At 45.6% G+C, this 14966-nt stretch overlaps 1 protein-coding gene across 1 annotated transcript in view; it reads left to right on the forward strand.

Annotated features, from left to right (window-relative positions):
- WWOX (WW domain containing oxidoreductase) overlaps window positions 1–14966 on the forward strand; it is a 980876-nt gene that overhangs the window by 246402 nt on the left and 719508 nt on the right. The window contains exon 6 of the mRNA XM_065898642.1: window positions 6567–6655. Within this exon, the coding sequence (XP_065754714.1) occupies window positions 6567–6655 (89 nt within the window). The remainder of the gene's footprint in view (window positions 1–6566; window positions 6656–14966) is intronic.

Below are 14966 nucleotides of genomic sequence, written 5' to 3' on the forward strand. Positions count from 1 at the left end.
TTGGTTCATTACGGGATAGTGGAGAAAAGTCATTGATATACTCTAGCTAATTCATAGTTTACAATTCATAATGGTTTTTGAGGAATAATCTGTTTTTTAAATATGTTTGGTCGCTTGAAATTATTTATATACAGCTTTCCAAAGGCCTGTTACCATCAGATGTTATCTTTTTTGTTCTTCCATTGATGGTAAGCGGATTATGGGTGTGAGATATTTACTCTTACGTGGTCTTGCAATGATGGGGAATAAAGGAAAAGAAGTAAAGGAGATGGGATCTTTGGAATATATGTGTACCTTTAGGCAGAGTTAGTGAATGAATGAGTGAATGAGTTCACTCTTGTAAATATTGTCTCTCTTATTGTGGACCGGGAACGGGACAGCATGCTGCCTCTGTACGAGGCTATTACAGATCTGGTGGTTTCCCCTGGGATTGGCCTTGGTGTGAAGGCCTCTGAGGGGCATGAGGACAGGGGGGCCATGTGGGCATTGTCGAGTATGCAGTAGGGATTAAAATCATGGCTTGGTGTGAATTGTGCTTCTGCCAGTCACTACCTGCATGAAGATATGCAGTCACTTTATGAACTTAATTTTCTCCATCCGTGGAATGGGCGGGTGACAATAACTGCCCACAGAGGGTTACTGTAAGGAAGGAGGGTACTGTGGGGCGAGGGCTCGTATGGCCAGGGTTCTCAGATTGCTGCCATTGGCCAGTTGGGCCCCATTCACCTGTCTCAGTGAAGAGTGAAGCAGTTCAGTGCAGATGGTGGTGATGATGGTGATGCTAAGGACAACACCAAAAGCCATCAGAGTAATACTGTTCCTTGGTAACAGTTACAGGATACTTCTCAGGTGTCAGGCGCTATTCTGAGGGGTTTACATATATCCCCTCATTTCCTGATAAAGCAGGTGCTCTTGTCTCCATTTTACAGAAGAGAAAACTGATTGCACAAGAAGTAACTTTCCCAGTTGGTAAGTGCTAGAAGTGGGATTTAGACCCAGGAGGCCCAACTTGAGTCTATGGCCTTCACCATGGCCTTAACACCTTTCAGGTTCAGAACACTTACTGAGTTTGGAAACGGGGGTACCTTGGCCTCTGGGGGATTCGGTGAGCCTCCTTCCTCCTGCTCTGGGGTCATGTGTCATCCATCCTCCATCACAGAGCTGCTGTTCATACTTTGAGCTACTTCAGGTAAATTTGTGGAATAAAGAAGGGAGACTGCAATTGGTAATATGCTTTATGATTGAACAACAAACATCCCATTTTAGTGGACATCACATTTTAGCAGTGGCCTTACAAATGATTATTATTATTTATGTGCCCCATATCTTATATACATCATACCTCATCTTTACCCTAATCGTGCGAGGCAAACGCACATTTTGGCATTGGTGCTAAGGCCCAGAGCAGTCACACAGCTCCCCTGACGTCGCACGGCCAGCACTGTGGTCATGCTGGTCTGTGGTTCCGGGTCAGCCCAACTCTGCCATCTCCCGTGGATGATAACATCTTCCCACTTCTCCCTTTAAATACCGCACAGTCCCTATATGGTTCCTGTGGTTTCAGGCAGTATCACATCTGAGTCATACTTGGCTAATTTATAGTCGTAAAACGGTATGAGAGATCACTGTTACATAACAACAGCAGGAACCCCTTTGATTCTGCATTTGCAGACTCCTGAATCACTAAGCCAGGGTTTCTGAACTTAATAAAGAACAAACCAAGAAGACTTGGTCTGTTGAGAGTGTCGGTGGACTGTGCTCCACCGAGCATCCCCTGACATCCAGGGAAATGGAAGAAGAACGTGTGGGTTGCTTCATTACTGTGTCTTTTTGGCTGAGCCTGGGGTGTTGGGAGCAGGTGGGCTTCTCAACGGCTTAGACGTTGCCTGGTGCTTCGTGTGTGGAATGCCACCTGTGCAGTTCTCTTTGAAAGCGATGGGTGCCAGCATCTGTATACATAATTTAAAATAAATTTACATTCCTATTTTGCCTGAGATGATAAATTTGTGTACTGGTGTGATTAAAGCAAAGGGTGAGGATTTGGGGAAGGGTTGAGAGAGGCATTTTATAGCATTTTAAGATTCAGAGTTCTAGTAAGAAGTCGTTTCTGTTAACCAAAGCTAAGTGGATGGACGGTTGGCCGGCTGGCTGGATAGATGGATAGGTAGAGAGGAAGGGAAGAGGGGAGGGACCTTTGGAAAGCTAACAGTTAATATTGGGGTGGTGGGATTATAGATGCTTTCTTTTGGCCACGTTCATCTGTCATTTCTAAATTTTTCTATCACTAATGGAAAGTATGAAGCAGGAAGTGGCCTGAAATGAGCCTAGAGAGGTAGATGGGGCAAAATCATGGACTGAGTGTTAGTCGTTACTGTTATTCATCGCGCATATGTTTGCATTTCTTTTCTCGCTGGGCATATGGAGGGTTGCACCTTTTCGAAGCTAAGCACAGCCACAACACTTACTCTGCCAACAAAACGTGAGCACAGGTGACACGTGTCACCCCTGGGTGGAAGCCTGTGACGTTCCACGTGCACCTTGTCACGTTCTCTTCCCCGCACTGTAGAGACTGGTGATGTTACAGAGGGTGGAGGCTCCACCTGATGGGGCCCCTGGCCGGCGACAATAAACAGGACCCTGCTGACATAAGATGGGCGTGAAGCGTGAGCAAGTAATAATCATCTGTTGTCTTAAGACATTGAGGTTTGGGGGCTGTTCCTTACCGAAGCTCATCCTGGTCAATACGGAGGCACTTGTGTGAGCCACACTAAGGAGTTAGGAGCGGATCTTGTTGGCCATTCCAAGCTCCAAAAGCGTTTTAAGCTAGGACTTTGTATAGGGGCATCTGTTGCCAATCCAGAGGGCACACTCTGGCCAAACAGGCCTGAACTTTTCACATCCTGAGCGGCATACGCAGATTTAACATCTTAAAAGAAAACTCAGCGGTTCTTTAGTGGTGACGGCATAGTTCTGTATCTTGAATCTGTGCACGTGATAAAATGTCGTAGAATTATACACACAGTTATTCCAAGTAAAAGGAACTGAGTGCGTCCCAGAACTGGTGAAATCCAAGTAATGTCTGCGGTCTAATAAATTACACTGTGACAGTGTCGATTTTCTAATTTTGATAACGTGCTATACTTGGATAAGATGCCCCCTTTGGCGGATGCTAGGAGACGGGTACGTGGGCACTCTCACTACTATTTTTGCCACTTCCTGTGAGTCTATAATTCGTTCCAAATTGAAGTTAACGACAACAACAGCAGCAAAAGTGAGTCATACCAAGATAGTGAACTGTGGCCAGTCCCAGGTTCATAGTCAGACTCAGCGGGAAAGCTCACCTTGGCAGATGGGGCCTCTTGCTTTCACCTAGCAATCATCAGCTTATCCCTCAGAAATGCTTTCTGTCTGCAGTCCGTCAGCCCCTGCCTTCTCCTTTAGAGCATGTCCCACGATAAACATTTCTATCACGTTAAGTTTGTCTGCCAGTCGGAAGAGCAAACCCCCCAACCCGCACACATCAACGCATACACACACCTTAATTCTAAAAGCTGTGCTTTTCCTTCACTGGACTTAACTGAATCGCACGACAGTTTCTCTGCATTTCTCACGGTCAGTAGCAGAAACAGGAAACCTGATACCGAGGGCAGGAGAATTACCTGAGTAATTGCGTGTGGACGTGAATCACCGTCCCCAGGAGCCTAGTAACACACAGCCTGTGGATTAGTCTGTTGAACTACTTGATGGCTTGTGACCCCTTGTTCCCCCTGGATGTGTATGGTCTGATTTTGTTCTTATTGGTAGTGGCAGCCCTGTGCTTTATCTTCAAGTGAAGGGGGAGGACCAGAAGACAGTTTACCACGTGTCAGTTGCACATTTAGAAGAATGTACTGGCCCATTTGTCTGCGCCATCATTTTCATTGGAAATATTGCTTTGGGGTCACCATCTGGGAATGTTCTCCCTGTTTTATGGGGGAAGAATGAACATCCATTTTCCTAATATGTAGCCAGCGTATCCCTTGGGGTTTCCATCGGGGGCTCGGCTGAGAGGAGCAATGTCTTTACCACCCCTTCCTTAATAGATTAAATAGTTGACTTTCCTCTTGTGATCCATTCAGAGTTCTGTAAGATTCTGTGTTGGTGGTGCGTGCCGTGCTGTGTGCCGGGAGAGGCTGGGGCTGGAGCGGGCAGGATGAGGGTGAAAGGCCACTTTACGCGCTCACTCGGAACACCAGATTGGGTAGTTGAGCATTTAGGAGGCCTAAGAATCTATGGGGAAGACAAGTTAGCCATTAGCAGACTTCCCACTCAGAAGAGGTTTTAGCCACAGATAAATATCCGTCATGCAGACAGAAAGCCGGGGGGGGGGGGCGTTTGCTCCCCATCCGGAGACCCAAGCGCTCTGCATGGGGTACAGTATCACTCAAGTGCATCCTCTTCTCCTGGGGGCAGTTTCCCTCCCTGTAGGATGAGGGGCGTGGCCTTGCCTTACCTGGACCCTCCAGGTGCAATACTTCCCTAACAAAACCCATGTGTTGGGGCTTCCCTGGTGGCGCAGTGGTTGAGAGTCCGCCTGCCGATGCAGGGGACACGGGTTTGTGCCCCGGTCCTGGAGGATCCCACATGCCACGGAGCGGCTGGGCCCGTGAGCCATGGCCGCTGAGCCTGCGCGTCCGGAGCCTGTGCTCCGCAACGGGAGAGGCCATGGCAGTGGGAGGCCCGCGTACCGCAAAAAAAAACAAAAAAAAAAACCCATGTGTTGGCACTTCCCCTTTTCCTGCATCAGGTTAAACACTTCTCCTTCTTCCAAAATCTGCAGGTTTGAGCATCTGCTGCTGTTACCTGAGGAATTTAAATCTTCTTTGGCCAACTTGCCTTTGCCACTGATAAGCTCTTGGGGTTTGGGGAGGTCATTGAATCCCTCCCTACGCCCTTTCCCTAAAACTGGGCTCTGTTAGTGGGCAGGACCTGGATCCTCCAGGAGCCAACAGTGATCTGGTCCAATGTGGTCTTCGGGGGGCACCGGTGCTTGTCATCAACATCGTTTCATCCACCTTGCTGCACTGTTGCCCACCCAAACCACGGTTTACTACACAGTGGCCTCAGGGGAAGAATTTGTCACCATGGGCATCTTATCTCCTCCTGGTTAAACTGATGAAATACTTTGTCTCTTCAAGGCAGGATGTTAGATGCTTTATACTTAATCTCACAACGCTGAGAGTAGATAATATTCACATTTACAGATGAGGGAACTGAGGCTCAGAAAGGTTACACGGCCCAAAGTCAGTGTGCTTTCCTGCTGCCTCGGCCTGATATGTATTGTTCAAGGCCTGGGACTTGGGTCGGAGCCCAGGACCTAGGCGGCAGAGGGGAACTGCCTTAGACACACGAAGTTCTCAGCACAGTTTGCATCCATTCGGGTGGAGGATGTCCCCAGCAGGGCCGTTTGCATCCCCCTTCATAATATTCTAGTATTGCGTTGGTCTCCATAGTCTTACTTTAACCTCGCAGTCTAGACAAGAATTCCCAAGCTCAGCGTTCGTTTTATGGGGATCTGCTTACCTGAACAGGCAGGTGGCCTGGCAGTCTGTCCTTCAGCGGAGGGACGTCTAAGAAGTGATAGCATTTCAGCTCACACTCCAAAGTCCAGCGAGACTCAAAAATTGGGAGGGCTCTGTAAATACAAGGCAACTCTGATCTTTCCAGAAGTGTGCTAGGAGGCCCTGCAGTGGAACAGGGTGGCTTCAAATCCTGACCACTGCAGTCCTTTTGGTGTCTCTCCAGGAGGGAACTTGGACTCCAGCCAGTGTCAGACTGACTTGAAGTCCTGCCGTCCACACTTCTTAGCTCTGCAATCTCTTATAAGACGCCACACTGTAAAACAGGCAAACTACAAACGCATCCTTCAGTTGTCCTGAGGATGAAATGAGATGATGCCTGTAATGCCCACCCACCACCGGCTCAGCGTAGACATTAATGGCCTCATTAATACCATCATTATTACCATCCATATGTGTCCTGCCCATCTATAGGGTTCACAGGGTTACTAAACCAGGGAGGTGTCGAGCAGTCAGGCTCCGTTGATATAAACGAGTTTTGCCTGCGTTTGTACTTTGTGTACATGAATTGTCTCTCATTTTTCATGCAGGCTTGGTGGAATCGTTTCAGAACCGGAGGGCAGCTTTTGAGATTAACACGTGGTCTCCGGAGTTCTTGCAGGAGCCAGGCTTTGTCCTGGTGTTGCCCTATCATTACAGTTTTTTTAGGAGGCAGATGGAGAGGAGCTGTGTGAGCCCGAGGACCCTTAGGACCCTGTTTCGTGCGCTGAGTCAAACAGCACAACCCCCCAGCATGGAGTTTCAGCAGAGTCCCAGCCTCCCATCCTCCCTCAACTTGGCAGTCAAACGCCCCGTTCTTCCATTCATTCCGATGATTTATATTCTCTCTGGGCGTCTAATATTAAACAGGGGAATTCCGACATGTTCCATAGCACATTTACTGTAACTTGATACCATGAACTAAACTTGCTGTTATTTATCATTTCCTTTTATTTTCTCTCGTTCCAGCATAAAGCCAAGGTGGAAGCAATGACCCTGGACCTCGCTGTGCTCCATAGCGTGCAGCATTTTGCTCAAGCGTTCAAGGCCAAGAATGTGTGAGTGTTCCAGTGGAGGGTTATAGATCGTAATAGCTTGTATTATAATGTCTTTATCAGATGAACACAATGGGGAGGCCGGAAGGCTATTGTGTTGTCTTGGCGTCCAGACGGGAGGCTCATTTATATTGGCCCAGTGAAGGTGTACCGTATTTTCTTGACTCTGAGTCACCCTCATTTTGAGATGCGTCATCAATCTCATAACAGCCTCGCAGATAAAAAGGGAAAGGCAGTACTAAAGCAGCAGTAAAAGTGGCTCCTGAAAGCCACCCGCTTGTAAGCTGCATCCTGATTGCAGATATTTTTGCAGTGCCTCCCAGAATCGAGGAAAAGTATATTTTAATTGCACTCGGAAACAAGTAAGGTCAGCTCTCCAGTCCTGCCAGGGGGCTGAACGTCAGAGCACGAGAAGAAGTTTCTGCTGTTTCACAAACCTGCGGTGATTTTACGTGGTGCGTGAATGTGGTTCCAGAAGCGTGGACTCACATCATGAGAAACTTCCTCCTTTTTATTCCCTCATCTTTCTCAGACTTTCAAAATGCCTGAAGGAGGAAGCCTTCGCTAGGGACCGGCAGATTTTTTTGCCATCACTGCCAACATCTTTCTGACAGAGCAGCCCTCAGAGCCAGAGCTGAGGAAAGCAGTGGTGGTTAGCTTCATTTTCATTACAATATTTTGTTTCCTAGTGTTTATTTTTACAGTTCCCTCATATTATTTAGGGCAGGCAATACTGGGTTTCTCGTTTAACACAGTGGTTTAAATTTCTTTAACAAATAACTTCATTTAATTTTTCTTTTTCAGTGAGTTGATTTAAACACAGGGATTAAGTTAATAATGGTACAGGAGGTGCCAAGGATAAAACAGTTCCAAAAGGGGCACCGAGTGGCTGAATTCGGAGCACACTGATAAAATGGCAAACTGTCTGGGACTTCGCCCCTGTCGGGGTCGTTGGTTTTATAGTTCTCCACGCAGATGATGGATGTAAGGGGAGGTATCTTAAACCAGATATTCAGATCTGACCCCTCAGTGCTGTCCAGTAGCCAGTTCTTCTTATTTCTCCCTTAGTCTTTCACTCTGTTGTTTTAGACTGTTGAGAAGTCTGTTCTCTAAAGCCCTTTCTGGAGCAATCCCGTAGCCTGAGTACTTGAGGTTGAAATGTGAACTCAGAGTCTGTAGTGGGAGCTGCACCATCCCCGTAGGTGCCGGCCCTGCGCTCCTATGAACAGTTGGGTACCGTCCCCATACAGCCCGCAGACCTAGGTGAGCCCTACTGCGTGCGCTCTTGGCAGCGTTTGGTAGCTGCGAGCCCGTGCCAGTGGTCTCGGAGATCCTCTCTTCAGGATAGAGCAGTAGCTCTTAAGACATTTGCTTTTTTATCCCTTCCTGATTCATTTATCCGCTTGTTCATTCACTTAACACGCATTTAACGCGTGCCTCCAAAGCCCCAGGCTCTCTTCTCGGCTCTGGGAAGAGAGTGGTGGCCGGCAGAAGCCCACTTTACCTCACACGAGCCATTGTCTCAGTGGCCAGCAAGCAGGCAGTGTTTTCCTGCTAGTGACTGACTCTCCTCAACCTTGTATTTCTGTGGTTGTTTGGGAGTGAATAATAATAACCACCACCGTAGCAGCAGTAACAGCTCATTTATTGAGTGCCTATTATGAGCCCCGTACCCAGAACCCTTTGCGTGCTTTTTCTGATTTAATTCTCGAAGCAACCCTCGGGATGGGTGCTGTCATTATGCCTATTACACAGATGAGGAAAACGAGACCAGGGAGGGTGAGTTATCTGAAGGCACGTGGCCAGGAAGCAGAGGGTCTGAGATCCCGTGCAGTCGGGCATTCCTGGGCCCCCCTCCTCAACTACCACGCTGCACTGTCTGTCATTCTTAATGTGCCAGAAACCGAGATCAGAGAAACTGAGTGACTTTCCCGGCGTCACTCGGCAGGTTGGTGGCAGATGTAGGATTTTCCTCCGTTGTGACTCTCCGCTTTCTCCTTGACACCGCGCTGCTCTAGTGGGAGCTGCACTGCCTCTTCATGCTTCCTCCAGTCCTGGTTTCAGACCACGCTGGACGGGAACCATTTAGCCGAGGAGAGCCAACGGTTACATAATAGGACTATCTTCCAAGTCAGTCTTAACGGGACCATTAGTTTTTAACCGTTAAGTAATTCAGAAATCATCAGATCCAACTGCCTTCTGTAATCAACAAGCCCAAACTCTGGGAGGAAAGCTAGCAGCCATTTTGCCCTAATTCTAGATTTTAGCAAACGACTCTGAAGTTTTGTACTCCTAGGTTCAGAAACAAAGGCGATTTTCCTCTTAGCCAACCCTGTACCACAAACCTCCTTTTATCCGTCTCCCGAGAGTCCAGCATTTTTCATGGGCTTAGAGAAATAGCGTGGTAGTGAAAATACGCATAAAAGACGTGAGCGACTTTCCTTTTGAAACACTGCCAAAGTGAAATCTCTCCTGGATAGGCAGATGACAGTTCAGTCCTTCCAGGTCTGTAGATTCTGAGAAGTGTCAGAAGTGAGTTTAAGTGCTGCTGACTGAGCTGCCGTAAAAACACGTGTCACTCTCTGCTCATCACCCCCTCCCATCTTTCGGCATCAAAATTTCCTTGTGTGTAACACAGAATGACGAATGAAAGAAAGGCTGCCAGTTCCGAACCCATCGCTTTAGATGCCGTTGGACTGAGGTGAGGAAAAACCCTTACACTGAAATTCCATGTGGATGCTACCACATGGAATTCTGTTCTGAAGCCTGCCTGCGAGCACACCAGAAGTAAGTGCGATCAGGCTCTTTTTACCTTGTGTACCCCCTCGGTTCATGCCCCAGCCCAGGTGTGTCTCCCCGTACCTGGATGGGCAGCAGCGTGTACAGCCCGAGACCTAAAGGGGTAGAAACAGATGTAAATGCAAACCTTGTTGGAAGATCTAGCTCACTGAAGGGCCGGGCCGCCCTCTGTCCACCTTCTACCGGAGGGGATGTAGATTCAGCCTCTTCTGGGATCTCTTCTTCCTCCTCTACTTTGGAGGGGCCGGGGGTGGCTGGTGTGGCATGGGGTGGGGACTGAGTCGTTTCCGAATGAGCACTGCTAACAGCGATTATACAGATCATAGCTCCTTTTCGACTTTTTGTGTATTCCGTGCGAGGCGACGTGCTGAGCACCTATTCACGTGTTCTCTCTGTAACTCCTTACAATAACCCCAGGCATTTTTAGTCATTTTTATCTCTGTTTCACATGGAAAGGCTCCAGCTTTTCACAGAGAGGCCAACTCACAGTCCCAACTGTAGCAAGTGGTGGATCCCAAATTCGAGCCTGAGTCTGTCTGAATCCACAACGACCCCTCTTTTCGTTACACCTCACCCTTCAGGCATTTTCTTCAGTGTGGATTTCTGGATTGGTATGAGTTGCTGAGAACCAAGTTACTCAAAGTTAGTGGCTTAACACCATTTAAGACAATAAGTATTTCTCTTCTCTCTCTCTCTCTTTCAGTTTGTTTAAATCCGGAATCACATAAGGTCAATGCATTTTAACCTATAGGTTTTCCCTCCCTTTCTAAATTTCTTACAGACAAATTTTAATGCAACATATTTGTTTCAAGGACCAGTGTGTCCTCTAAAGTTTTCTGTGGTCTGTACTTCAGTGACTGCATCCCTGTGGTGTCCTTTAACTTGTTCTTTTGTCTTCCACGCTTCCCGTGAAAAAGTAGCTAACTCTAGAGGCTTGGTCACATTCCTGTTTAATTTTTTGGCAAGAATACTTGGTCGGTGGTGGTGTAGTCTTCCATCAGGAGGATGTGCGTGCCTGCTTGCTAAAGCGTTTTCCTTAAGGCTCTGCCCGCCCTGACCAACCCATTCCTGTGCCCGCTCTCTCTTTGCCCACCCCCTCTTTCATCCATTTCTCCTGTTCTGCTCCACTCACTCTTCTGGGTGGTCAGCCCAGGAAGCCTCAGTCTGCTTTCAGACAGTCCTCCCCAGCATCAGTGGTGGTGGTCGGCCAGTGTGTCTCAGGTCGAATTATTTTGGGTATTACTGGAAAGTTCCAAACCAAAGCCTGTGGTAAGTCCCAACCAAACTGAGTTTTGAAGGGTATTTTTGCTGAAACTGCAGTCCTGGAGAGCAGCCAGACTGCATGCTGCCTCGCAGGCTGAGGTATCCATCAGAGTATGAAGAGCTGGGACCCTCACTAATCATGCAGACCAAGTACTGGGATTTTCTGTAATGGGCTCTGAAGCAGCAGTACGTTGTCTGTGATACTTTTGCACAATTTTATCCCTAGTTCTAACTGCTTAGTTTACCGAAAAGCACTCATTTTGAACAGGGCCTGGAACAGCAGTTCAGGAGCTTCTGGAGCTCTGTAAATGTGTTTTCCTTTATCAGATACTGTTTGACAGTTTGCGTCCTATGTATTCCTGAAATAATGGGCATCTGGATTCCAATCCTGGAAGTTGAAAAGTTGGTGATGGCACATAACATAGAAAATGTATTGCTTGGATCTCGGTTACCAGTCGGCTTTTATAATATTGACCAAGGGCTTTGAGTCATCATGGAAATTAATTGAAATTGATAGTACGATCATATTAAAATAACATGGAGTTCTAAAGATTTCTAGAACTTCATTTTTGGTCGTGGATTTCTGCTTTCTCCTTCCAACTTTCTGTCTCCAGCATAATTTAAAGAAATTAGGCTTTCTTTCACTTAAAAATACTATAGGATAGTGATGTTTAAAAAAAAAAATGAAAGAATACTTTTTCTATTCCCTCTTTACTGTTTACACATTTGAGGGGAAAATCTTTAACAAAACTATTTATTTTCACTTTTTACTAAATTACTTTCAGAACTTGAAAGTTCAGGACTTTGAGAATCTACTAATCCCAGATTTAATGTTCTTGGATTCTCATTCCAAATTTTGCTGTCTCAAATCCTTCTTTGGAAGTGGGTGGGCTATAAATTATAAATAAATTCTAAATTTTGAGGGATAAATTACCCTGAAGACCAATGTGTGAATTACAGCTTAATCTTTCTTCTTCTCCTCAGCTCAGTTTTAAGAGTAATGTTTTAGCCTACATATCTGTGTTACTGTTTGCTCAACGTGAGAAATCCATTTCTGGTTTGCCTAACAGAGGATCATGTTGCTTTGCTTTTCTGCAAAGCATGAAAACTAAAAGAAAAGAACACCAGAGAGGCAGATTTGAGCTGTAATAAACTCTCTAAATCTAGATCTTAATTACGACTTTTTAAGAAAAAATTTTAAAAATCTACAAGTGAATTCTTCCCCCTCCCATAGATTTTCCACCTTGAGGTACTGGAAAAATTCATATTGTGAAGCATTTACTTTATCTAGAAACATCAGGGAAGAGCGCTTCCATCTGAAGTAAATGTTTTGCCTTCTGAAACTTAACTCTTTAGGCATCAAATGTTTTTATATAATTCTTTAAAAAATATTTCTAAAACAGATTATGTACTGTCATCCCTTATTAAACAAAAATACTAACCCAAAAGAGTAACGTGCAGGGGTCAGCAGACTTTTTTGTAAAGGTCCAGAGAGTAAATATTTTAGACTTTTCAGGCCATAAGATCTCTGGTGCAACTACTCATCTCTGCCTTTGTAGCATGAAAGCAGCCGTGGACAATATTTAAATGGATGAACATGGCTGTGTTCCAATAAAACTTTATTTACAAAGGCAGGAAATGGGCTGGTTATGTCCAACGGCCATAGTGTGCCAAGCGCTGGTGTAGTGAAAAGAACAGAGTTTTTGGGGATCAGCTGAACTTAGATTTAAATCCAAGCTCTACTGTTTACTAGCTGTGTGGCCTTGGGCACTCCGTGTCCCCGGGCCTCCCTTTCCAAGTCTATATAAAGCAGGTTCTCGCATAGACTTTTCAGGGTTGTTGAGGAGAAAAGCTGTGATGCGTGAAATAACCAGACACATCTCAGTGCACTGTGCCTGTGACTGTGTGTGCATTTGTTCTTATCTTGATCCAAAAATGATTTGAGAGGTTTTTAAAAATGCATGCAGTATGATACAATACAAAGAAGAGATCCATCTAAACAGGGGAAGGGGATCAAAGTGGACCAGTCAGATGTGATCCCAGAGGAGGTGTGGCTCTCATGACGTCTTTACAGTTGTTAAAAAATTGGGCCTAGGAATGAGCTTGGAGATTCCTTGCAACCAAGGGGACAGAGGACATGAGCTTCACGTTGCCCACAAGCTATAAGCGTGAGAAACACTGAGCAGAAATATTGTTACTATAGTGGTGTTCCACTGAGGATCACGGAGTACTTAGTGCTGCACTGAGTATTTTTTCCCCTGTTCTTTGTTACTCTTCACCAAGCCTTGGACTTGAGGGATACGTCACAGTTCTCTTTCCGAGCAAGTGGCTTGACTCTGCTTCCTTTGCCCTTGCTGCGGTTGTTTCCCTTGGTTTCTTTCCAGATGATTCGAGTGGCCTTATGGGCAGCCTGCTTTGAATAAGTGAGGTATAGTGGGACACAGTAAAAATTGTTAACCTCTGTATTCTGGGATACCAGAGCACTCCGTATGCCTCTTCTCCCCTCCTTTTTTGGTTTATTCAAAAATTTTTTTCCCTTCACGTCGTTATTTATTCAGCGCTTACAACAGTGCCAGGAACTGGGCTAGACATCGGAATTAAACGATTTGCCATCTTCCTTCTCCTGTGCCTTCTCTCTCTCTTAAAATACTTGTGAAGCTTAAGGATTTTTTGATAACTTTACACAGTGATGACTATCTTCAAAAACATATCCTTACTGGAGAAGAATAATTGTTAAATAAATTAAGGGCCACTTTGCAATTAAATTTGTTAGGGGAAAAAAAATTTTTCAGTGAGCCTTTTTGCCATCCTTAAAAGTCATCACTGCCAAGGAATACGTGGAAATGTATTTGAATTAACCACAGTGATGTTTGCAAAATAAACAGTTTTGATTTCCCAGCAGAATTCTAGGTTCAGCCATCACTATCATGTTTCCGGAAGTCAAAGTGATGTATGTTAATTGGAGACACACACAAAAAAACTTCCCTTCCAGTAAGAATAATCACCCGGCTTTGGAAAGTAGATACGATTACTCTGTGGTTGCCTTCTCCCACCCCCACCAGCCCACCAGTGCTGGCGGATTCTCCAGCAAAGAATCCGAACTTTGTTGGTGGCGTTCAACAGTGATCGCTTAAAGCACTGGACTAGAGCATGAGTTGAGAAAGTTTTTCTATAAAAAGAATCAGGTAAATAAATATTTATATAAATATCTATATGAATATTTTGACCTTTATGAGCCAGATGGTCTCATTAGCAGCCACTCAGCTAGTGTTGAGTGCCTCTCGAGTGTAGAGCGAGACCACAGTAATCACAGTAATGCAAAAGTAGCCACCGATAATGTGTAAGTGACTGGGCGAGGCTGCGTTCCAATAAAACTTTATTTAGAAAGACAGGAAGTGAGTTGGATTGGGGATTCAGTCTGGGGGGTTGTGGTTTGCTAACACTTGGAGTAGAACCCCTTGTCCCTTGCAACATATTGGATTGGCCAAAAAGTTCGTTCAGGGTTTTTGGTAAGACGTTACAGAAAAACTGGAATGATCTTTTTGGCCAACGCCATAAGTCATTTGAAGAGCATCTCGTCTCACTGTGAGAAACACGTTCCATTTTGGATTATGTTAGGTTTGGTCCAGATAAATAAGTATATATAGCCAATGTGTGTGCATGGTTTGTTTCATTTCTCTGCAGAAAGCACTCTGTGTTCCTTAGAGGCTGAGGGAAGAGAGAAGAGTTTGAGTAGAACAGTGTGCAGTGCTGAGTCGTGGAAATACCACCATATGGGAAAGCAGGTCAACTAAGACAAGCAGGTATTGTTTAAATAGTGAAGACACTGAAGCCCTGCTTGGGACTTGGAACCATAAAATGATGACGATGACAGTAATTGCTAATATTTGTCACCTATTTATTATTCGCCATGCACAGCTAAGCTCTCGTCTGCCGCCCCATTTTATCCCCACAAGGACTTCATGGGGGTAGGTCAAAAACTGTAGAAGAAAGGCAGTGTCACATGGTTCAGCCTGATACGATGATCAACCACATTTCATAGATCAAGAAATCAAGGCTTACAGAGATGAAGGGCCTTGACCCAGGTCAGGCCAGCTAGTATGGTTCAGCCTGATACGATGATCAACCACATTTCATAGATCAAGAAATCAAGGCTTACAGAGATGAAGGGCCTTGACCCAGGTCAGGCCAGCTAGTATGGTTCAGCCTGATACGATGATCAACCACATTTCATAGATCAAGAAATCAAGGC

The sequence above is a fragment of the Phocoena phocoena genome, chromosome 20 (genome assembly GCF_963924675.1).
Source record: "Phocoena phocoena chromosome 20, mPhoPho1.1, whole genome shotgun sequence".
Lineage (NCBI taxonomy): Eukaryota > Metazoa > Chordata > Mammalia > Artiodactyla > Phocoenidae > Phocoena > Phocoena phocoena.